Source organism: Calliopsis andreniformis, chromosome 6, assembly GCF_051401765.1.
Source record: "Calliopsis andreniformis isolate RMS-2024a chromosome 6, iyCalAndr_principal, whole genome shotgun sequence".
Classification (NCBI taxonomy): Eukaryota; Metazoa; Arthropoda; class Insecta; order Hymenoptera; family Andrenidae; genus Calliopsis; species Calliopsis andreniformis.
The window spans coordinates 22,632,592-22,657,881 of NC_135067.1; the positions used below are offsets into that span (position 1 = coordinate 22,632,592).

Sequence of the window (25,290 nt, forward strand, 5' to 3'; positions counted from 1 at the left end):
AAGTAATTCTCATGGCTTTTGAGGGAGAAATAAACTTACCTGATGCAACAATATGGAATCCCGCGACTTGATCTCAGGTAGGTCAACTATGGGAGTATCAATAGGTATAGTCTCCTTCTCAGGAATAACCAGTCCTCTCAGTTTCGATATCGATCTTCTCCTTTGTTCAATTAGCTGATTCAGGCTTGCCCTCCTGATGTCTTCACTGGGCTTTCTAAATGTTGATGCTAAAGAGTTTGTCCTAGCGATCTGTGATCCCAAGGAGAGTTCGTTCGACGTCAATGTTCGATCTTGGCTATAAGGCATTGACCCAGAGAAACTCGTGGCACGGGTCAACGCAGTCGTTGTGACCGGTTTTAGAGACATGGTCAAAGTATTCTGATTGCTACTTAAATGCGACGTTAACAATGTATTTTGGGGACTACTGGGCGGTGTGGCACCAGATGAGGAATAACTTTTCACCGGAGACTTGGGCAAAGGACTTGTCAGTGGCGTAGTCGTGGAGATGCTCGGCTTTGGCGGGACTATTGAGAACGTTTTCGAGGTATGAATGATCGGCGAGGTCAGCGAAGGACTTTGAGTCATACTGGGCAACTTCTGGCTATACTTCCTCCCTGAATCTGGACCAACGTTTTTGCCAGAATCAGTCAAATCGAAGGAACTTTGCGTTCTGTCCGCGAAAAAGGAACTCCTCTCCTTCTGCCCTGGACTTTTCTCGTCGCTGTAAACGTCTTCCGTGGATTTGTACTTGGATAACCTTCTGCCATTGCTAGTCGCAGTTGCTACCGTCACGGAGTTAGGGAACAGAGGGCCATCCAGGTTACTCTGCGACGAGAACATGGCGATTTTGTCCCTAACTGACTTCTCAGACTTGTCGTCTTGCCTCCAGAGTTCGCCGTTCAGCGAGAACTTCCTCGGCGGTGTTTCTACACTCGGAACATTCCTCGAGTACAGATTGACGGTTTCCAACTTGGGCGGGCCTGGTGGAAGAGAATAAACATTTAGAAGCAACTAAAGGGCAGAATACAAGTGAGCTCGATAAGAAAATGATCGTTTACCAGTTAGAGGCAGAGGCGGCGGAGTGTCCAGAATCTCCTTCTCGCTCTGGTCCTGCGGCTCTTCCGCAACTGGCACATCTTTGTGGTAGTACTCCGTGATTTCGATCTTCTCCGACACAAGGACGTTACCGTTACTCTGGTTCCCGTAGTTGGAGTAGTTGGTCACGGACGCAGTCTTTTTAACGAAGTCATCCGCGATGTACGGCTTGCCATCATCAACGCGAGGTTCTCGAGCTAAGATGCTCGCGTCTTGGCAAACAGTCTCGACAGCCATCTTGCCGTTTATCTCGATGTTCGGCAGACTGACCTTGTTCACCTCCTGGCAGACGTTCTCGACGCTCGTCAAGCTGACCCTGTTGTCAGGTAGAATCACGCTCCCCGTGGTGACCACGTTGCTCTCGATTAGCTTGAAGTTCTCGTTGCCGATGAACGACTCGCCGTTCGTGGTCATCGTCGACGTCCTCGTCCCCGTGGTGGTCGTCACGAATCGGTACTGCTGGCTGTTGCCACCGAACTCTTGATACGCCGCTGGAAATTCGTCCCCGTCCGGGGGCAGGCGCTGACCGCCTCCGCAGTTATCCATCCTACCATTTACCACCTCTGAAATTACGAGTAAAACGGTACCGCTGATTATTCTTCCTTATTTTCTCGAACCATTGAAACTGATGATTCCATTGAACCGTTAAACTCTAAATGCAGAGGCTACTACTGGAATTCTAATCTTCTTGCTCATGTTTCAACTAGTTTCATTTACACTAGTTAAAACTACCTACTACAGATTCACAGATCATGTACTCTCGTTCCTCTCGATCCTCCGTAAGTTATCAACCAATGGTTCATGGTAATCTATGTACAACGCGAAAGAGCAACTGATCCCAGTCGACAATCGAACCTACTTTACTTTCAAACGACGCGAGTGATCCGTGTCGATCGTGACGGCGAATTTTCGTTCGCCCAAAGCGATTTCGCCGCTCGTGCGTAAAGGTTCGCGAACGCGGAGCCAATGAATGCCCACTCGCCAATCAGTATTGCAACGTGCGTCGCGTCGCTGCCCGCGATCTCGCGAGCGAGTGTTGATCCGCTCGAGCATTTCAAATATGCAGCGAACCACTGGATTCCTGGAGGTAGAAGTGGGGAGATCGTTTAATAGAATGTAGCATCCAAGTACGATAAGGGAGCTGACAGACTTTAAAAAAAGAGAGACATCGAGCGAGCGTTACACGAACGTTGAATATTTTCTTCAACATTGATTTCACGTTTATCTTTGCTCAGAAAGCGAAACGTAGGAATCTTAATCTGCGTCAGAGAAGCAATTGAGATATTCCCATTCAGCTTGGCACAGCGTGTATCTTTACGTGCCTTAGCAGCTACGATTCGCGCTTAACCGTCTTTAGACGAAGGCCGCTGATAGCGCAAAATTCCGTCCTTTTAACTAAGGTCTAACGGAGCCTTTCAAATATCTAAAGAATGACAGGCATTATCTCATGTGCAATGGGTATTAATTTTGCTACACATCGTAGGTAAATTAATTCGCTGAGTGCAATATTATGTACAGCGATAAGATCGTAAGGGGTTCAAGAAGAAAACTGATTAACATGCTGTACTAAATCTGCAATATTCGCTAATGGAAAGCTAACAGCTGTGTTCAATTCTTTAATTTTAGTTGATTTTGCTTCCTAATTTTTTTCATCGGATGCCCATAAATATCGTTGTTCACCGATGGGTTATAGGTCACGAGCTGTGTTAACTGGATTTAACGGAGTCTTCGACTACTACTTTCACGTTTCGAGGTCCAGTCAGATCGCGTTCTTTTACCCGATCTTCCATCCCGCTTAGTCGCGATCCTGCCTGAACTTTGGGGCTATCGAAAAGCCAAGGACCTGGCTATTTTAGCCTGTTTACGCAATCGTGTTACTTTCACATGCGACGGTCCACTCAGCACGCGGTGTTCGCGCGGGAATCGTGAGCGCACGAATAGGTCACTCGCGGATCCGCGGTTTCCTCGCGGCTAACCTGATTGCTCGAATCCAAGGATTTCTACATTCTAACGCTCGTACCCACTGATAAAACCGTGTGCACGCCTGTTATCTGCGCTCAGGTCGGGCGTGTCGCGATGCTCTTTCGCTCGAATTCGCTCGAATTCGCTCGAATTCGCTCGAATTCGCGGAAAAACCCACGACCAGCGTAATATTTCAAAATACCTTTCGAATCGCGTCAGGCTGTATTAACGGCTGTTCGAAGGCTTCCGCGTTTCACCTGGTTCGTGCAGGAATCGTCTTTCGAGTTTTCGCGTCCGAGCCTTTGGTTATGGAAAACTGATACCCAATTAAGCTATCTCTGGTTACAGCGCTACTGTAACACAAAAAGGGCTGTAACTAGTGATGGGCATTCAATATTCTATCTTGCAACTTGCTGACCATTCAGTCGCAATACTCGCGATAGTGTTTCAAATTACTTCGATAATTATTAAACACCAGATATTCTAGACAATTTTGAACGTTAACTGGCCTTAAAAAATAGTGAATATGTAACGCAATCCAGATTATTCTATCGTACCTCATACTAGATACATATATGACCAATGTTTTAGAAATGTTCGAGACTGGATGGATAAAGAATCTAAGGTCAGTGTTTGCAGCAGGGATTTGAGGGACGAAAAGCCGATTCACGGTTCAATCGTGTTCGCGTGGCACTTTTCCCTCGCGGTTTTATTCGCGTCTAATAAACCGCGTCCCGCTAACTTCTGATCAACATTCCTGACCGGCTGCTGTTCGACAGAGTTAATCGGCCGATACACGTGCGAGCGGCACGGTGTCCCACGATATTACGATGCACCACGTGCCATCGGAAATTCCATTGACTGGTGGCGAGAAAAGCGTTAACGCATTATGTAAGTCGTAGACGAGTTTCCTGTTTCTTTCAACTGCGTTCCGGCCATTTAACAGGAACAGACTTTACCTTACCGCACGGACTACTCGCTCGCACACGCTCGACGGTTTCCGCGTTTGGTCAGCTGGCCAATGAAATTTCGAACGCACAAGTTTTAGGCGATCAGGTTCTCACGCAGTGACCAGCCTCTCCGAAGAGTCTCTCGGTTGGCTCGCGACGAAGGATGATCGTCAAGGCCTCGAGGAGTTCCGCTGCAAAATTTCTGTTTCGCTTGCTGCACCTCGGGAGACGTTTTAATTCAGCGCCCCGCGTTTCGCATTCCAGCGTTCTTCACGCGCGACGGACACTTGTCGAGCGACGTTTACGTGCAACGAACGCACACTCCGACGCTCGGTATCCCCGATATCGGTACAAATATGGTGCGATCTCGGGGACACTGCCGCGCTCCAGCCACCAGCTCGCGTCTCTCCGTGCCGGCGCGGCGCGGCGCGGCGTCTTAGAAGTAATTAAAACAACTTTCAAAATATTTCCTCTTCATCACTTGTCTTCGTTATTCAACGTACTTGTCTCGAGTCGTCAGCTTATAGCGAGAAGGCACTTATCTTCTTCGCTACAATTATCTACATCCACCAACGTTTCGCAAAAAATCGTAGTAGCGAAGTTTTATTACCACTGTGAAGAACTTTGATGCTTTACAAGAGACGCACGATCATAAAACATGAAGAAACTGGAAAGTGCATCATTTCATTATCGTCTGGAACACGAACACGTGTAACGCACGATTTATTTGCCGCATTCGTTCGAAAGCTGAACAGTGGATACTCAGCAAAAGTTCAGGAATTTACTTCGAAGTTATAAACGACATAGAAGTTGGCCAAGGTAAGTACTGACCTCGACTTCACTGAAGAGTTGGGCTTCCAGCAGGAAGCTCGCAGCGTCTGGCTTCTTTGCAACTGATCTCATATCGCTATGCGCTTCGGTTACGAAGTCACTTTCTATACTTCAAAGAAGCACAATGCGTTTGCGTCAACGCTTCCCATAAATTTCAAACACTTGGTTACTAAAATAGCTGATACTGTAGTAAGTCTTCAAATTGACAAGTAGAACAGGTCGTGAATATTCGGACATGAATTTACGTCAAAGACTATAAATATTAAAAATAATGATCTACTGTTTCACGAAGCAACGTATACGTACAGTCTGTGCTACTTTATCAACTTTTTCACAAGCTGTTGGGCAAATCGAATGATCTTGAAAAGTTGACGGGTGAACTGAACGGCTGAAATAAGTATACACTCGAGCACATTTTCGAAGGTGGAATACTGAGGAGCACTGAGGACGTTCCCCGGGCGATAACTCGAAAACGCGCAGACTGGATCCGGGGGTAGGCACGAGTGGCCTCGGAGGACCGATTCGGAGAAAAAGAGAGACGAGTCGTGGCGAGGGGTGGCAGGGTGGCAGGGTAGCAAGGTGGCAAGGAGGGGGAGGGGGAGGGAGAGGGGACCCGTTCTTAGCGGTAAGAAGGCTCTCGTAAGACTGGACGACATTGCTCGTCGAGGCCAGCTTCCGCGGTTAGCACCGCGACATCAAGCGTTATGTGTTCGCACGAGAGAAGGGATAAAGCGGTGGCCGCGACGACGTGTCGCGACCACGTTTTTGGTCCCGACTTGGAATCGGTGTACCTAGGCCTGCTGCTCGTCAAACCTCTCCGATCCCTCGTAAGGGCCGCATCGAACCGGCTAGGAAAGCGCATTGCCCGAGAAAAGTAGGTTGGGAGAAGTTTTATGGGCAATTCGGGAGAGGAACCCGCGCTTTGTCGGTGCCCCCTTTTCACCTTGACCAACCTGGCTGCATCGCTCACGAAATGACGCTACGAAGGCCTTGGTCATACGTTGCAGACCGCGTAGTTATCCCTTCGAATATTGGTTCCGTGATTACCTTCCTTGTAATCTTCTTTCGACGACTCGAAAAGAGCAGAATCACTTGTGACGTAGATATTTCTGATTAACCCTTCTGCAAACGGCTCGATACCTTCTAAGAACTCTCTTTTTCTTTCTACTTTCACTTTGTATGCATGTAGCATACACTGTGTTATAGTTCTTCCTAGAAGAACTGTTTAAAATCATTTTCCAGATGTATGGAATTTAAAAATACCTTTGTCAGAAGCACATCATTTTCCCTAGCAAAACCATTCCAATTCCCGAAACTGATAGCTTCAGTTCACTAAGTCCTAGTGATCTTCAGTGATTCGTAGATCTTGAAATCAATAAGAGATGAACAGGTAGGTTCCCCAGTTCGGGTGCACTGTACAAGATCTGGTTTTGTCCTAACCTTGTTACCCAGCATAGATTTCAAGCAGCGGGTCTTGGAAGACTGATCTACGCCAAACGTTGGAATGCGAAGAAAGCAGCGTCACTCGAAGGTTAAGAACTATTAATCGCAGAATGACTCGGGCTATCGACGAACACGTTCTCTCGCTGATTAATCCGCCAACGAGTGTGTCAACCGTGCAAAGTGCCTGAGTTAAGCCGCAACAGTTGGTGTACCGAACACTTGAACAGAAGGCCGGGACGCGAGCGAGCAGGAAGTGCTCTCTGTTCCCTTATTACGACCGCTCGATATCTGCCCGATCTCTCAACCCAGCGAGTTATCAGCCCGATCGGGAGATAGCTTTGATTGGATTTCGTGGTAAAGTTTATGGGCCCGAATTCGCGATACGAGATACGCCGAGGGTCAAATTTATTGGCTTTATCGGGGGTCCAATTGGAGGTGGAAGAAGGTAATCCCGCGCAGATTGAATTTGCAGGAAATATGTATCTAATTCCTGTGTGCAGAAAAATGCTGGACAAATTTTGTTTTACCCGTTGGAGTTCGAGCGAAGTCGAAAGTAGCTCGGGACGCAAATTCAGAGATCGAACACGTGTCATTCTTCTGTGGTTATTCCAGTTGCAACCGTAAATTACGTTATTATGCGTGCTAAAGGCTGAGCACGAGATTGCGTCGATCACGAAATTGCGGCACTGGTGCCTGAAAATCTATCGTCCTTCACGTCAGAGATCCAAATCGCGGCGGCGTGTCTCGAAAGTGTAAAACCTTGTACGCGGCTTATTAATTGTTACTTTTATCTCTCGCACTGACGTGCTTTGCTTGCGTCCGTGACGCGTCATCGTGCTGGAACGATTGATCGGTTTTCGAAGCGGGCAGGTCGGACCTTGCGTCGACTGCTTGGCATTTTCTACCCACTATCTCTATTGTTGTTCTCGAATTTATTAGCGGTCGGTCGATTTACATGATAAATATCGGCTTTTCGTTCCCAAAGGTAGAATGAGTCACTCCCGCGTAAAAGGTTTCATTCGATAGGGCTATAAATCATTGCGCGATTTTCGAACGAATCAAAGCACAGCAGCCGCTTATACGATATTTTAATCTGCTCGCGTGCGAAATTAATTATCTTTATGTCCGTTGGGGATCGGCTCGGTTGCTCAAGACACACCGAACAGAGGCACTTAGAGGCGGAGGACAGTAGCCAGTAGCGTGGAAGCGGCGGGGTTTCGTGTCCTTAATTGCACAACAATTTCGACCCATTATCCAGCTTCGGGTCTGTGGTTTGTACATCGAAAAACCGATTGTCTTCTCCGGATACTTAGGCCTAGAAAAGTGGGACGCAACTTAATACGCCGAACCGCGTTGAAGGGTTAATATCACGTTGCAGATCTACGAGCGACCTCGCCAACCATGTCTACACGCGTACGCATTGCCTCTTACTCAGGAAACCGTCTATTTGCGCCAGTTATTTAGCGTGATTTTAATTGACGCCTTTTAATTGAAACGCGTCTGGCGAAATGGCAATTTCACGTGCACCAGTTCAATATCGGACGTCCTTCGAACGAAGCACAGAAAGCTTTCGTGGAAACTTGTTGCAACTTGTGAAGACAATTTAAGCCACTTATTAAGCTATTAATTCTAATTGCCGCGTCTTCATTGAAGAGCACCTTCAAACTTTACGAGCAGAACGTTAGACCAAAGAAGAGAGCGGAGTCATTGGAACGGAAGAAATCGCTTGGTTGGTATTGATTTTCATCGTTATCACGTGTCCCTCGAGCCACGGAACGCAAGAACCTTGCGTGGAAACTAATTCCAACCTGTGGTCATGTTATTTGTGGGTAATTCGTCGTGTAAACACCGTTCGTGTACCATGGAATATTCGATGAGGGAGTCGGTTCTCGTTAGTGGCGTTGCGAAATCCGTTTTTGCCAGGCAATCTCACACTCTGATTCACGCGTTACATCAGCGTCTCTCTTTCCCTTCCATCGACTTTTCCCTCAGGTTTCGCGCTCGAGCACGCCCGGTTCTGTGCTGTCGCGGTCGCGAAAAAGAAAGGAATCCTAAAATATGACACGTGGAATCACGTTACTTTCAGTCAGCTTCGCTCGAACGGCTATCCGTCACGTTCAACTTCCGCCTCTTCATCCATCAGGATTTCCTTACTACCTACGTTTCATTTTATAGCGCATTTACTTAAATGACTGAACTCGTAAGTACAAGCCTCACTCTTTAATGTACCTTGAGTTGATTTTCAAGCCTCATTTAGATGAATACGTTGATGTATCCATCTCAGGGTGTATGACCAGCAGTTTGAAAATACGAAAATTTGAAAATTTGACCGTCAAAAATTTGAAATTTTGACCGTTACAAATTTGAAATTTTCACCGTTACAAATTTGAAATTCTGACCGTTACAAATTTGAAATTTTGACCGTTACAAATTTGAAATTTTGGCCGTTAAAAATTTGAAATTTTAACCGTTAAAGATTTGAACTTTTAACCGTTAAAAATTTGAAATTTTTACGGTGAACAATATAAAAATTTAAAATCGACAAATTTGATGGTCTTTGATAAAGGTTAGACATGTGGAACAAGTTTAATTGTTCATATCTGTTCGATCGATCGTGGCACGCGTTATTAGATAATACTCACATCATGACACGTCAGATTAGTGAGTGTTTATCAACAAAGGGTGGAGTAAATGGCATCAAGGATTCAGATTTTCTAGTTGCGGAATAGTCGGTCAATATGCAGGCTTTTAATTAAGAGATCGCCGAATGGTATCTGTTGCGAAATCGTAGGGTATTCGGTGACGAATTGAAAAGGTTGATTCCGTGGCAATCGTCACGGCCATCGTTACCTCGTTTCTGCACGCCCAGCTTTCGAAGGATCGCGCGGTTCCCACATTATCTCCTTCGCTCGGTTTCCTCGGCTCCGGGTTAAAGGGCCAACGAGTTAACCTTTCGGGGACGCAGTATTTTTGGACCACGATGTGTCGCTTTAAGGCAAGCGTTTCACGGGCACTGTCCTCAGAAGATTGCGCACCAACTTGGAGTGGATACAATACGTGTGTGGTCCAGCGAGGAAAAAACAGACTGAACGTTAGATCGACGTAATGCTTCCTCTATAAATACATTCTACGAATGTTTCATCTATGTACGCAGTCTTTCGTCATTTTAACACACACACACGTATGTGTCAGTTATACGAATAGTTTCTCTCTTTTAAGTCTGTTTCGTCGTTTTTGCTAATGGAGTAACTTAGAATACTAAAATCATCCAGCCTCTAACTCCTGCCTGGCTACGTATCCTCTGATCCTAGCCGTCATTACTAAGTCATGCCACGAAGCTACGCTGAAATTCTGTTCTGTAAAAGTACATATGTGTTCGCGAAGGGTTTATCTTGACGCAGAAGTGCGTCACTCTCTCGGTTCCGTTGCTGTTCGCTGTCGGTTTCGTGACACCTATGATTCCGATGTGACGAACATATTCTGCACTTGCACCTATTTTTCCTGATAGCAGAGGGTGAATGTTCCACAGCTAAGAACGAGATTCCAGAATGCGGAAACATTGGCAACGACGCCGGCGGGTTGTCGTACGTGCTTCGAGCCGCCGATGACGCTCGCCGACGCCGACTTCGCTCACGCGCTCGTGGGAGCGGCCCGCGAACCTAGTAGGAAGCGAGTCACACCTCGAGAATCTTATCCAATTAATTTTTTACGGGAAGCTCGCGCTAGCCGCGGGAAAAGAGGTATCGTACCGATGAAAATAATATGGTCCAGCAGCAGCGCGACTCGATATCGGTTCAACGAGGCTTCATGCTTTTTACTCGCGCCGCTTCCTCCTTTCAATCCGCACATGGAAGAAAGAAAATGCTTCCTTGATTTTCTTGGAAGCTGCGTGATTTAGTCATGCTTGCCTTTAGGCTTTGGATCGAGTACTTCAGTTGTGGTCGACCGTAAGTGCGATGGATGATTCTCGCGAGACCTGAGCACGCAAAGAATGAAGCGTAAGATCATTCGAGATTTTGTCCATAGGAGATGCAATTGAGACGTAACTGTACAGCCGATCAGAGAGAGGTATGTATTCTGATTTCAGAGCTGTAGGAATACAATCTTCTCGATAGTACCTTTATTTGCTCTGTGAATTCTCACCTGACACAACAAAATTTCAATCAGTGACATCAGCCTCGCAACGTCGAACATCTTATCTTCCACCTCAACAACCTAGATTAAAATCAATTTTTTCCACTTCACCCACCGTCGACTGTGCAACAGATAACGAAACGAAAGGAAACGAAGAGTGACTAATGTTGATAAAACGTAGGAAAAACGGCTCGGAAAGGACTGCTAGGTTTCGACGCTGGCTCGCGGAGCGGGTCGTTGTCAAAAGACGGCGAAACGAATAATTGCAGGCGCGAGAACGGTATTTTTCCGGTCACGTTCGCGACGTTAATACGGTCAGGGATTGCGACCGGAACCTTTGTTCCCGCGGAACGAGATCTCGGCGAAGAAATATGCGGGGAATGAGAATCGTGACTCCAGCCATCTAACAGATAGTTCCTCGCACGAGTTGTTCGTTTTCGTCCCGTGCTCGACACGAGGCGTTCATTACCGGTCCCGAACGGGTTCGTGACACGTCACGGCGAGTATCTCAATGTGAAGTTCGCAACACGATCGAGGGCGAATTCCTGCGGACTTTCACCGACCGAAGGACGGGCCATCGTCGTAAACCGGCGAGCATTCGCGGTTTAGCACCATTGTTGCACCGTGGAACGATCCTCGGTCACGAGCTTCGACATGCCCGCCTCGATTCGCAAAAATTCGTCCCGATCGCTTTCTTTGCGAGGAGACGCGGTTCCGAGAATGGAATGCCACGGGAGAGTGTTTCGAAAGTTTAATCTGAGCAACTGTGATAGATGCCCGGAAGCGTGTTTCTGCAGTTCGTGGCTCACTTTATCGTTACTGAACTTTGGACTTAATCGTTTACAAGGGTACCTGATATTTCTAATACTTATTCGCAAATAGCGGATTTAGTTCTCAAACAACGTTTGAGCGCGTACACAGCGCTCAAGGTGAGCGTTCCGCTCGAATCGAGAAAAGATAATCGCTTACCTGCGTTGAGATTTTCAGCCACGGTCCCGGTGAAGTTCGCGCTTCGACTCGCGTTGTCTACCTCGTCATTCCGCGCTGCAAAAAAGAACAGATGAAAGTGAATGAGAAAAGAGCGAAGGCTGCAACGTGGCAGCGAACGGCTGAGTCGGTGGAAAACTGGTGGAAAACTGGTGGAAAACTGGTGGAACGGCCCGTTTCCACCGGGTTTTCCAGAGGCACTCAAAAGACGGGTCGCGTTGCTATCGCGACTGACGTTTCAATTAAGAAAAATTACCGGGAGGCGGTCGCGAAACGAGGGACACCGCGCGCGCTCGGTGATAATGAAAGGAGGTAATAGCTGCTACTAGCTCTAGTGGACACAGCTGCACGGTTGACTCCAGTTGACCTGTTGCTTATTAAACGTCAGATACGCGGGCAGACACGCGTACAATGCGCGTCTACGCTCGCATTGGCGAGATTAAGCTGGCGACGAGGTTTCTGTTTCCTACGTGACCGATGGGAGTCGCCGTTTCCGTATGTAAGCCACCATCCCACCCATTCAGCAATCAGCGAAATACGCGGAAGACTGAAGAGTAAGCAGGCTAGGGGGACTCGACTGCCCTCTCCTTTTCTCTCCTTTTCTCTCCTTTTCTCTCCTTTGTTCCCCGCGACCTTGATCGGTTAATGAATGTTCCCTCTTGCAGATCCATATCTCGAGACGCGGTCACGTCGTTCGTCCCTGCTCTGAACGCTAACAAACCTTTCAACTCGATCGGTATTAATTAATTTCAATGATGGTTGCTCTTACCTTCGAACGACTAGGGGGAAAAGTGAATTTGATTGCTATAATTTGCAACCATACTGCAAATAGATTCGGAAAATTACGGTCCGGTTGCTCGAACCCAGCGCCGACTATCGACAGATCCTACGGTCTGGCTGAAATTAGTAGGTTGATGCGTGAGAAGTGGCGATTCCACTTCGATAGCGAACATTCAAAGTGTGTGTACAATCGAAGTTACCCCTTATATAGAAAATAATCGAGAGCATAATGCAATGTCGTACAAATACTAATTTTATCGAAATAAATTCGAGAATCCCTCTCTTGGGTTTTAAACAAGCTCTATGAATCTTCAATAAATGTTCAAACAATTGCGCACGTTTAAGCAAGTGAAAACAGAAAGTATATTCTAAGAAAAGCCGCTTGAAATCGAAACGACGGTAGTCGTTGAGAACTTCGACTTCCAGACACCTACCGACCACAAATCCACAAGTAAAAACACCGTCTACCGTAGCACGAATACAGGAGGCACCCAGGATCTCGTAACTTTCGTCGAAAGGAAATGCTTAGGAAATACCAAGCGGTAAATGAATTCGAATTTGTGGCTGGAGCAAAAAGCTACTTTAATCGGGAGAGAAGGCAGATATGGTTTCTCAGCGGTGAAAAGGAGCGGCGAGGGATCGCGAAAAACGGTCCATCGAATTAGCCGAGGCGGCATAACGAGAAATCAGCGGAATTTCCGCCGGTGGGAGGACGATCTCGGCGCATTCTTCGCCGCAGAATACGTTCGCGGAGCAAGCAGATTAAGGAGAGCGATATCGGTCGCTTTACGAGTTCTTGCAGTGCATCGTAAAGCCATGGCGCGACGCGGTGCCGCGGCACGCTTAAACTCGCGACGATCGGCGCAAACGCGTGGCTTAATCGACCGTTAAAATTCCATGTCCGTTTCAATTTTACGGACCGTTTAGTCGGCAGCCGAGGCAGTGTCCCGTGAATTTGCAAAAGTTTGCTCCGAAACCGCGGCAAAATACGTATCTCGAAGCCCGAGATTTCTGGTTTCGCCTGCGACCGCTACGCCGCGCTGATGGAGGCAGAGAGGAAGATTAAGACGAGCGTTTCTCGAAGGGACATTTTTCAAATCCAATCGAACGGGAAGAAGCGCGACGAAAGGACCGGGCGGGAAGTTGACATTAAGGGCCCCGAGCGGAGAGAAAGAGGAGGAAAGAACCAGTCCTGCAGTGGAGAACAGGAAGAGAGAACAGGCTGGACGGGAACGGGAGCGAGCGAGAGGGAGTCGGAAGGAAGGCAGAGGGAGGGAGGACTGGGAGAAGTGGAAAGAGAGAAAAGAGAGCAAGGGGAAATAAGAAGAGTGGTTCTCCTCTCCGGTCTAAGAGCTTGGGAGCGGGTGGCCTTGAGCAGGTCATCACCTCCGGCTGCGGTGCTGATGCTGCCCGCGCTGGACCATCTTAACTTCTTCTTCTTCTTCTTCTTCAACCCCTCCCCTCCTCCCTCTGGTCATCTCTACTTTGCCAACCTCCTCGCGACTTCTCCTTCTGTCGCTGGCCGTTTCTCCCGCTTCGTCTTCCTCTCTTCCTCTCTGCCGCCTTCTTTGTCTCCCTCCTGGTCCTCTCTTTCGCTCGTTGCACGCTCTTTACACTTTTCCACGGACCGCCGCGCCGCCGCGCCGCCGCGCCGCCGCGCCGCCGCGTGGTGCAGGACAATCCGTCCGAGCTAACTCCACGGAGGCCGAGCGGATTCACCGAGAGGACGACGTTCCTCGCGACGGTACCGAGAACCAGAAGAATTCCCCTGCTCGCTCGCCTCGAGGTGCGCCTCCCCGCGTGCTTCGAGAACTCACGGCATCTAGCTCTCCGCAGACGAGTGTCGCGATCAAGAAGGAAAGCGCTACTGGACGATCGCGGAACCGCGCTTGGCACCTTTCGGTTCTCCCGATGACTCGGGAGACATTCCTCCGCGACTCCTCGTCGACTTTCATCGTAGATATCCTCGGTACCGTTCCAACGTCGTCCCGACGGCTTCCTGTCCCAGGAACGCTTCAGGGTCCGCATCTCGTGTCGAGTCTGTGTCAAGGGAGCCGCGTAAATTGGGTTTGACAAAGTGGATCACTGGGGCGGGACGTTCGGTAGCAGCTGTTACGCGTAAAAATTACCTGTCTCCCGCGATCGTCTTTGACGAGTTGTCGAAAACACGCGATTTCAAGCGTTTAACGTCAAAGTTCTGCTTGCCGTGTTTGATCTCCGCAGAGGACCACACTCTCGTTCCATCGTTGCAACGACACGATAATTCACCGACTAATTGCGAGAGCAAGACACGCGGGATGGTCGACCGTGCCGTGAAGGGAATCACGCAAATCGAGTTTGACAAAGTGGATCGTCCGTACCGCCCCTCAAACCGCGTAATAGTCGACGCGTGTCGGTGTCAGCGCTCGCAAGTACGACGCTGCCACGGAATCGTTTCGTTCAAATCGGAAGGCGAACACCACTGACTGAATTCCGTGCTGACTTAAGTGAATGAGAAAGATAAACATAATAATTACGAGAAATTGCGGGCAGCCGTTGAAAACGGCACTGGGCCGAACCGGCGCGGTGCTAGAGGAGAAACCCGACCGCCTGCACGCATCGACACGCTACTGCTCCATTCAATCAAAGTATTACATTGCAGGACATGCAGCGTGCAACTATTTCCTTACGTAAAGCTTTCGATGTCGCTTCTTGAGCAGCGAGCATTACGCTATGCTCGCCGATTATTGGATGGAAAGCCTGGAGCGTAAATCTAAATGACGGCAAGTTCCACGTGATTTGAGTCTCAGTAAACGGAGGATAGACGAAATTTGACGCGAAAGAGGTGCGGCACACCGGAAGCGCGTTGGTCTGTCGTGTGGGTAGGCACTCTGGGACAACGATTTAATGCAAACTGCCCTGATAATGGTCGTGTGCACTCGGTCTCACGGGGCACGATCCGCAATTAGGGACGATTCGAACGGTTCAAAGGTGCCTACCCACCTGTTTCCCTCTCGCTGGGGTTGTCCTTCTTTCTCCTGAATTCGCGGTGCTATTTTCCAGCTCGCTGAGCCTAACTTTAGAACACGCCGACGTGTTTGAGGCCTTATTCTAGTAAAAGCGTGCGTTGTAAGCCGACGTAATTCTTATGTAGTCCGCAGAAATGCGGCGAAATGACTAGGTATAATGCGGCCACGGAGCAACTTGAGCGTTCCCTCGTAATTGTTAGCTCGTCATTAATTATGGATTCAATTAGACACCGCAAGGAGACAGGCCATTACCTCGATAATTGTGGAATCGTGTGATTGAAAGGCACAAATCGACTATTAATCCTTGTAACGTGAGACGCAGGAATGCGTAGACGTAAAACGCACACAGCTTTCCTTCGATTGACAATTATCGAACGAAACGCGAATGTACGTGATGTAATCGAGGACCAAGGTATCTTTAATTCCAGGTAGCTCCATGACCGTCAATCACGCACGGGCAGATTGATATTTCAATAACGGAGAGAATGAAAAGGCGAATGACTTAGGTACTAGCGTTGATCTTTTGATCACGCGATGACCTCGACCCAGTAACTTCCAGATCGAAATTCAGTTGGACCGCTTCGACTCAATCGGTACCGCCCATAGCGTTTCATCAGCATTTATTTTTGTTTACAGCTGCTCAGAGTAGTGGCAGTGATTAGGATTTCCGATCGTTAATGGATAGCCATTCGATTAACCATTTATGCTCCTGCATATCCGCGAGGCGATCAACCGGTAACCGTAGGCTATTTCTGCCCAACGTTGTGCCTATTGAACTGGATAGAGGATACAGTATCTCCTTTAAAATAGAAGATACGCTTCCTTTCCGCCCGTGAATCACGAATTTCTTCGTCTTACCGCAAAATGTAGTCGTAATTCACATGTTTATGCACCAAACATTATGCGAGTGAGCGTGTTTGCAATTCGAAGAAACTCAATATCGACAACGATGCACACAGTCTAGGCAATTAGAGCGTAGAGTATTATCGGAAGGAATAAAATTATCGTCTGTTAGCGGTCTCGAAATCCACGGTCGAATTGTTTCTCGCCAGTTGGTAATCGTCAATACAAAGCGCGCAAGAAAGAAATAGACGATCCCTCGATCATTTGCGAGGTTAGCAGGGTGTATATCTCGCGAGATACAGCAACAGGAATACAAGTTGGCGCCTACCCGATAAGCTAGCCTCACTGCCAACAAACACATCGATCCGTGTCGTGCGGGAATTTAATATGTACACGGTTCGTACTCGCGTACGCAGCCACGCGAAGATGCTTCCGATGAATGAGCTAATTGTGCCTTCCACGCCGCGAACCCTATCTCTTTTATTCGCGCCTGCTTCCTCGACCATCCCCCCGTCACGCGAACGTCAATTGCGAGATCAATGAGAAAAAAACATTTCGACTCGTTAACGATGCACGCAGCAAACGAAAACGCCTCTTTTCCTTCAGAGTAAACGATTTACACTTTGAAAAGTTGTTCGAACTGGCATTAAAGTTTTACGTTTTATTAAGGAAATCGTTAAGGGCAGCCTTTTGTCTTCGAGAATAGAAATCAATCAGAGAGATCTCGGGGGCTTCCGTGCAGCGATGATCAGGTACGTACGTGATTTCACGGAAATACAATTATGAGCTAAAACGATAAACAGTCGAAGGCAGGTGTAGCCCATCTGCAGTGTCAGCTGCCAGCATCTGAAACTCTTGGCGTGGTCTACCCTTGAGATTCGAAAAATATTCTGCGCGAGCGCGTTAGAGCGAGCAGGCGGGCGTGCATGCGGCAGCTGTTGCTGCGCTTTTCTGTGGGTGGCGAGTGAAAGTACAACACCGAGGCCAACGCGGGCGACAAATTGAATTTTTGTAACCGCATCCTTTTGGCAAATCGGCTTAATCGAAATCGTTCAGAGATTCTCATTTCCTCGTGCCCAAAAACACAGTCTAATCCATTTCGCTCTTTATTTCGACCACAAAGTTAAGTCCTGTGACTATGCCATGCAGAGTTAGTGATAGATGGTGTATACGTGGAACGAGGAAACTAAACGATTTAAAGCGCGTCATAGCCGTTTAGCGGGCCTTTTTTTGTTCCTCGAGCCAAGCTTTTTCTAAGATCCGGATTTCAAGCGTACGGTCCGGGGGAGAATCTTTTTTTACCCGTGAGGCTGCACAGAACGTGCTCCTCTAATGTTCCACATCCTGCTACTGAAAGCATTCTCGCGTCGACAGCGCGGCCAGATCGTAATTTCGAGTCTGCTAACCGGCCATTGCCTCTGTGTCCCGACTCGAAACCGCTTTTCCTCTCGATCACATTTTATTTAATACCGCGATCGGTCGATTAAATTTCTGACTCACGAACCGATTGGTCGTCAACGGGAAATGATTCACTCGATTACTCGAGACAAGAGAGATCGTGGAACACGCTAGACTCTAATTTGCTATTAAGATCGATGAGTTTCTTAGCTGGAATTTTTGCAATTCATGGGAAGAGTTGCGTGATCGCGACTCGATTCGAGCGATCGCGGGCGCAAAGTGAATCGCGCGATTCGCTACATAAATATTTTCCATCCAGGATTACGCGTGTAACTCGCGTCGGGCGCCACTATTATCCCATTTATCCAACCGGTCGTCGAAACGAAATCTTCGACTTCGGCTTCTCGCTCGGTATTAGCATCGGAATGCGAGCTCCTCCGAACATAATTTGCGCGAGTGCCTCCGCCGGTGGCAGTTGAACAAATACGTGGAAATCGAGACACGGCTTTGGGAGTAAATATTTAAATACCTTTTCGAGTCACGAATCGAACGTTTCCCGTCGAACATTCGGTAGCTGGCGTTCGTGGAACGGTAACACGACCCCTCCAAAACCAGTTGCTTTTAATATCCCTCGGAACCTTTCACAATCTTCGGAGAGGATAGAACCAAGGGGAATCAAGCACACTTTGGGTGTCCAACGTCACGAGGTGGAAGTTGACAGTCGCAGTCGAGTTAACTAATCAGAACTTTTCACACTCTTTGTCTTTTCATTCAGGACAATGGTCGGAGCGTTATTGTGCGTTACGAATATAGTACACGAGCTTTTTTGCAAATGGTAAACCTTCGTTTTGAATTGGCGAGATTGAAATCACGATCGATGAAAAAATTAGACAGCCGAAGGAAGGGGACCGAGCACCGAGAGGAAGAGTGAAAAGGTGTGAGATGAATGACACTCGGAAAAATACTTTGACGAACGTGTAGAAGGCGCGCGAGGCGAAACAGGAACGGGGGACCACGGAACGTTTTGACTCGGAGCGTCGAGAGGAGACTGGCGAACGCCTTTCTGCCTCTGCCTGGGACATCGCTGGGCATCCCTTTCCACCAATGACGGGGCTTCCTTACTGGTCTCTCACGGAGAGAGACCGAAGTACCTTTACTCTTGATAGGTTACCTTCGAGTTAACTCGATAGGATCGTAAACGTGTGCCTGCATATAAATCGCTCTTCCGATCTCGAAACTCGCGAGAATTTTCGTACAGGGATTCTCGACCAATAGCACCAAACGAGACCCGCTCGAAGATCCAGGAAGCGAATCGAACGTCGATCGAAGGAATTGCTTTCATCCCCAGCGAATTAATATGTTCCCCAGAAATGACTTCCTCTGCTAATTGCCAGTTTCAAATCGACGAGTAGTTTTCGAACGACTTTATACTTGCTTCAACTATCAATGAATCTATTAATGCCCCGAGTCACGAGCAAATTAATAACCAGGATATTCAGAATTTCAATTTTTAGCTTATTTGCTTAAGTCGCTTTTAATGGGGGAATATAATCAAGTGATCGATAAAAGGGGCGTGGTCGTTAATGGCAACGTTTATCCTACAGATCAATTTATGTAAATCAAATTCGAATGGACTAGTATTTATAGCGCGAATTTTAAAATTCCACCGCTATGGTGTTTGTTTTATTTAATTCTGGCGAGCGTGGACAAAAAACGCGAGGCGGTGGAATTTAATTTGCGAATGGGAGAAAAAAATGATGAAATACGATGGAAAAGACAGGTTCTTCGGAGGCTGATTTAATTCAAACGGAACATTAAATGGACGGAGGAAACGTGGCCGTGCATATCGGATGACCAATAACATGCTAGACCGCAAGGGCCTCCAGGCAGATGCGCAGCGGCTATCGATCCCGCCGGCGATGCATCGATCGCGCGAAACAATTATTGTCAGTTGGCCTGGACGTGTAATCTTTGACATAGGTCAGAAGTGTATCGGATCGATTCGGAACGTACATATTCTGCAGAGCTCACGAGTGCTCGCGCACAAAAGAGACCTCCTTCTTCTCGAGGCGAGGTTATTCTCCGCAAGATCGAACGTCGATAATCCATTTCGATGGCCGCGGGGCGCCAAGCACGCACAATGCCCCTCCGTCAGCAAAAAAAGAAAGACTCCTCGAGTTACTTACGCGTTCCTCCGACCTTGCGTCTTCTCCGCTCGTTGATCGCGCGCGACCCGTGGCCTCTTTTCGCGATGGAACGCACCTCGTATCGCAGCTTCCATCTCTTCAGCCTCGATTTTGGCAGGCACGATCGTTCTTCAACTTCGCGAATAGCGCAGGACTAGCAGCGCCGCGAGGTGGTCGTCTTACTTCAACCTTCAAACTGCGGTCTCGCGTACATTTTTCCGCGAGGAAGCGCTGCGTTTCCGATCGGAAGTATCGCGTCGCGATTTTCGAGGGAATGCTTCTTTAACCTCAACGGTACGTAACTACCGAGAATCTGAATGTGTCGATTGAAATTTCGAAGGAGTAGTTCTGGATCGGTATTTCTGTGTCTATAGGCGACAGATTCTGTTCAAAATTTCATCCTCTGTTACGCAATTTTGAGGTTTCAGGTCGATTTAACCTTACAATGTGCGAGACTGCCAGCGCCGCGAAGTGGGCGATTCCATTATGGTTCAGAATCGATCTATTCGGTATCTTTTTAACTATTTTGTATTGCGTCTTGATTTTGAAACTGATAGATCGAGTTAGTTGAGATTGTAGCATTGAATACTCTTACATTATTGACATATAACAATCAATTTACGGCACGCGATATTTGCACGTGTGGAAAGTGTCAAATACTGAAGTTCATTATTTAAGTCTAAATATTAAAAATTTTTAAGTATCAGCAGCGCCATGAAGTGGACGATTCCACTATAGCTTTAGATAGATGAGTGGATCATAGACGTCGCTTTTAGCTACTACGTATTTTGTATTGCGTCACACTTTTAAAGGGACTAGTCGAATTCTTTGGTTAGTGTGATTAATTCTAATCGACTGTAGTTGATTAGTTGAGTACGCAGGTTAAATATTCTTAGACGTACCGTGATCGTGACTATACATATAATAATCTCTGGTATATGTTTAGAGAGTCCTAATCACCGAACCTTATCATCCAAGGTTATACTATTAAGAAACTCGAAGAACCAGCAGCCTCCGACATGGTTAGGACGATTAGGATTTCGGAACGGTAGCAGCCCTGTGCAAGTTTTTCTACGATGGAAAGAAAAAATGATGGACTCGATGATGTATTATTCAACGAAGGCGACAGTTGACTTTAGGAACGAGAAATGTTCGAGAAGCAACATCGTTACCATCTCGATATCGCGGGGCAACATACTTCACAGGTACGTACAGAATCCTTTAATGTTGCATGCGTCTCTAGTTGTAATACCATATTGTCGATACGCGGTTCATAAATGTTTCATGTCACTAGTCACTACATAACATCGAATAGAATCGTCCCTGCAACTATGTTTTGGAAAGTCATGCGCATACTCGATTGTGTATGTGATTAGCATGTCGTACGCGAGCAAGTATCGCGAATCCGTAGTCGGTGATGTTGAACGTTCTTAGTCAGTATTTCACTCTTAAAAAATGTTAGAGCACTTAGGTCTCCGTAAGATAAATTAAGACTGCATTATTTAATACAGTAAAACCTCGATTAACTGGATCTTAATTGTACAATATCTGTTTGTAAGTGAATTAACCAAGGTTCGATTGTATAATTTGATACATGAGCTTCGATTCGGTCGACAACACCTTTGTGCCATGCAACTGCGTGCAATAATCTATCCCTGACAGATGTAATATTTTTTGTCCCCAGCGTTCTTTAACGCTAAACATTCGAGGAGCACCAAAGAATTCCAAGTGCAAAAACGTTCGCGTTTCCGCTTGTCAGGAATGCTCAAGGGGACAAGTTTACAACGTAACTTTCATCGAAGCGTCTTGGCTTGTAATTAGCGAGCGAGAACGAGCGAGCGACCTTGTCCAGCAAGATCTCGTTTTCGCGATTCCATCGATCGTCCCCAAGCTCGCGAACACGCGCGCGTTCCTCTCCAGTTCTTGTACCGCGTTCTGTTCTCTGTTCGTCTCGCGGATTCATCGAAACTCGAACCGCCTCGCAAAAGAGCATCCTCTCGGCAAGTTTCGATATAACGAGATGCTGGAGCGCCCTCCGATGGAATTGAGCGTCACTGAGGAGCGTTTCACCATAAGGCGAACGGAGTCGAGTGGCCGGTAAAAAAGAAGTTAGCCGGTCTTTGAGGGTTCGAATTTCCTCGAGTTCGAGTGTGCTATTCGGCTTGCGCCTGAAATTGAGGCTCCACGAGACCAACTCGTGCAGCCTCGCGCATCGTTATGATTGACAGCTTTGGCAAAATTTTATTTCACCGTTTAATCGTGCTTCAAGTCATGTTACTTCAGTTTTCAATTGTTCTTCACTCCTTCCTGCTGCCATTACTTTTTGCGGGTTATTCTATTTAATTATTTAGCTCGACTTTAACATTCACTATGTTACCTTTTATGAGACTATAAAAACTGGCTTTCTCTTAAACCAAAAGAATGAAGCGGAAGTCTAAACTTCGCTCGTAATTACTTTCACTGTCTTACATGTTACCCACAAATAACGTTCACTTTAACATTCGATGAAGTACGTACCATCGAATTCTTGGAAACGAACGGAACGCCTCTCGTTGTTCTTCGTGCGACATTGTAGTAGGTGTTGCAACGTAAAGTGCTTATCTCTGCTGCCCAGCGGCGAAACGCGTTGCGTAGGAAATGTTACAACAGCAAATGAACACGATGGAGTTTACGCGTTATTCGGTAACGCGTAACGTGCACGAATTACCGCTATCCAGGGTGCATTTGCATGCGCGCCGCGGCGAGCTGCGTGCCCCGATACCCCTGACAATGACGAACGTGACGCAAATGGCGGATGCGTACTTGTAAAGGCCGAGTTGCTCATTGTCACGCAGCGTATAACACAGTTTCCAATTGTACATCCCAGAAATTCGCGGCTGTCGAGCGGTCGCCGTCTGGGTGGCATGCGATTCACAGCTCCGGTTAACGGATTCACGAATACGAATTGACTGTTTCGAAACGTTGGTGTTGCCAAGTATTGCAAGAGTAAAAAACTGGCGATGTCTTGAGTACCTAAGAATAGATTCAGTAAGATTTTATAGATTCAAAACAGGCGTGATCTAAATGTGAACAAACGCGATAGACTTATTCCTGCAGAACGTTCACAAGATTCCTTTTTTCGGTAAATTTTTTCAACAGATAAGAAATCAAAGTTAGCGGCAAGAAGAGGTGGTGCCGCTCCAGCGGCTGCTCAAAGGGAAGTCACGCGCCGTTGATTAGTTAGCACAAGAATGTTGACTGTGCAAAGTTGACTGGCGCGCGTGGGAAACCGCGAGATTGGACGCCGCGCCGCGGAAGAAGAGCCGGAGGTAAAATCGTGATGCCCTGACGAGCGTGTCGTTAGTGAGCATTGTTCGTCACGGACGAGCGATGAAGTAAAATCGACGTTGACGAGAAAAGGCTGAAAACGAGAGTGACGGGGAAAAGATGATCGAAGAGTAAGCAGGGGAAGCTCGGATCCTCGGTTCTCCTTAGGATCGTCTCGCCAACGCGATGGTTGCGCCGCGCCGCGCCGCGCCGCGCCGTTCTAAGACGCTCGCGCGGCTGCGACAAAAAAGAAACCGGTCGAGCTTCTTCCGTTTCGCGAGCGAACGCAGCATGGAAGGCTCGCGAGTTCAAACTTGGCGCGGGCAGCTCTATAAATGCAGAGAAAGGGAGGCAAGGGGCCGGTGGCCGCGCATCAGCGGAATGCGAGAATCTACAGCTTGCACGAATTCCTCGACCGTCCAAGGACCGGACCCTCCAATTAGAGCTAACCTGAAAACGAACGGGACCTCCTCCATTCCGTCTCGTAACCTCTGTTTCCGAGATAACCGCCTATAAGAGGCGAGAAATAAATGTCGTTACGATTAAGCTTGGAATTGGTTGATTAGCTGGAGACGATAAAGCTTCTGGGTTAATGCGAAAGAGACTCGTAAAAGCGGAGTCTCCTAAAGATTAACTTTCAAATTCATTATAGGAGGTATATATTTCTTTCTATCGCTTCAACTTCTATAACTCGGCAAGATTCTTTATCGGTGACATCGTAGACTCGGGAGCACGTCGCTTGTCCCCAATTCTTCAATAATAATCCTGAATTTATCGTTCTAATTCACTTTGACTGTCGGACGATGTTAAGTATACTATAGACACTTATCGCTGGTGAGTACTTAAAAGACATGAATATCTAATATGTCTGACCTTGAGGTCCATTCTGAGGTACCGTTTTGGGACGTGCAGCATCCCGAGCAACGAAGTCGAAGGTTGTCGATAACTGGTCGTCCTCGCGAGCAAGATCGAAAGAAACTGATCTTCTCCTGGCGTCTAAGAGACATCCGCGCAATGTCGCCGCTTCTAGCGACACAGGGACATTCCAAGCGGGTAAAATTCTGTACCGATTGCTTCGCGTACTTGTAGCCTGCGCGTTCTGGATCGCGGACGTCGTCGTTTGACGGACTTGTGGCTCGTTTCCTCGGCTATGTTTTAGCGACTGAAGTCGAGAGGCCGATAAGTCAGCCGAGCTACGAGAGAGTAACTGTACAGTGACGTTTTCTGCTTGGTTTCAATCTCTAAGAGGCTTCCTTCGCGCAAAAAGCCTCTTATTCTCCGGCCGAAAATTTACTTCTCCTGTGTTACGTGACAAACGATGCAAGCCCTGCGATAAAGCCCAAAAATACGCGTGGTACGAGTCGCTGAACGCTTCAGGTTTCCTCGCGGCTACGTTGCAAGGATTCAGACACGTGTGCGCAGCCACGATATTTCGAGATACCGATGCGCGCGTGGCATCGGATCTGTATGCACGTAGGAATTCTCCGATGAACACCTGTGGCTGTACCGGCTGTGTGGCATCGCCGTTTCGTGTCGCATCGATTACGCATTCGTCTCGTCGAGAGCAGTTTTCTAACTTCGTCCATACTAATTGCTTCGCTGGCGCTTACAAACCTTGCTGCGGATTAGAGGTAATTACGAGAAAAGAGGATATTCCCTGAAATCTCGTCAGATCGTTCTGCAACACTTAATCAGATTTCAAATATCTTCCTCTTGTAGATCCCCCCAAGTTCTATCTGCTAACTCTACGTGGATATCCTTCCTTTTGCTACTTATTTCCCAACTTTTAGTAATTCCTATCACGCTTGGCCTCATCCCGGTTCTAGAGTATCAAAGCTGGCATCGAGCTTTCCATCGAGTTCTACTTCGTTTAATCAGATTACCGTCGCATCGCCTCAACGAGGGCGACGCATTTGCTCGGTGAAATCGCCTCCCTGCTCGCGACGCGACCCCTCAAATTCCTCGGGACTATGAGGCACGCGAGCGATTGTACGAGTTCAAGTATGACTTATCGAAGCTAATCGAATCGATGTCGGTGTGCAAGCACCTTCCGGGTTGCCGCGCTGGAATGTTGTCGCTTCAATCGGACATATTGGCCGTGCACGTAGGCGCGGAGTCAGATCCTTTCAGACGCGGTTGCCTCCATTCTCTATCGAGATAATGACGAGTATCGCTTTTTATCTTTTCCCTCGTGGTTTCGCAACGGCCTGTGCTGCGTTTATTCGCTCGCGATATATTTGAATGGACCGATCGAACGTCGCCTGGCATTTCCGGGATCGAGCGAGGCGATCCGGGTTTCGATCGAAGACGAGGACGCGATTTTTCAACAGGATTATTGCGTGCGTCACCCAGCCAGCTGCAACTCGT

The 25,290-nt window shown here is 47.6% G+C and overlaps 2 protein-coding genes across 5 annotated transcripts in view; one reads left to right on the forward strand and one right to left on the reverse strand.

The window, feature by feature from the left end:
• Bbg (PDZ domain-containing protein big bang) overlaps nucleotides 1-25,290 on the reverse strand; it is a 34,934-nt gene that overhangs the window by 3,973 nt on the left and 5,671 nt on the right. The window contains exons 3-5 of one of the 4 annotated variants that reach the window (XM_076381200.1): nucleotides 11,385-11,459; nucleotides 1,059-1,658; nucleotides 40-980 (exon numbers count right to left, since the gene is read on the reverse strand). In XM_076381200.1, the coding sequence (XP_076237315.1) occupies nucleotides 40-980; nucleotides 1,059-1,658; nucleotides 11,385-11,459 (1,616 nt within the window). Of the gene's footprint in view, nucleotides 1-39; nucleotides 981-1,058; nucleotides 1,659-1,954; nucleotides 2,048-4,838; nucleotides 4,894-9,131; nucleotides 9,261-11,384; nucleotides 11,460-25,290 lie in introns of those variants that run through there. The other 3 variants (XM_076381201.1, XM_076381202.1, XM_076381204.1) reach the window with 3 other exon arrangements.
• Nucleotides 19,840-25,290, forward strand: part of LOC143181030 (uncharacterized) — an 81,149-nt gene continuing 75,698 nt past the window's right edge. Inside the window, exons 1-2 of the mRNA XM_076381216.1 lie at nucleotides 19,840-19,911; nucleotides 20,564-20,822. Of these exons, the coding sequence (XP_076237331.1) occupies nucleotides 20,766-20,822 (57 nt within the window). The 5' untranslated portion in view covers nucleotides 19,840-19,911; nucleotides 20,564-20,765. The remainder of the gene's footprint in view (nucleotides 19,912-20,563; nucleotides 20,823-25,290) is intronic.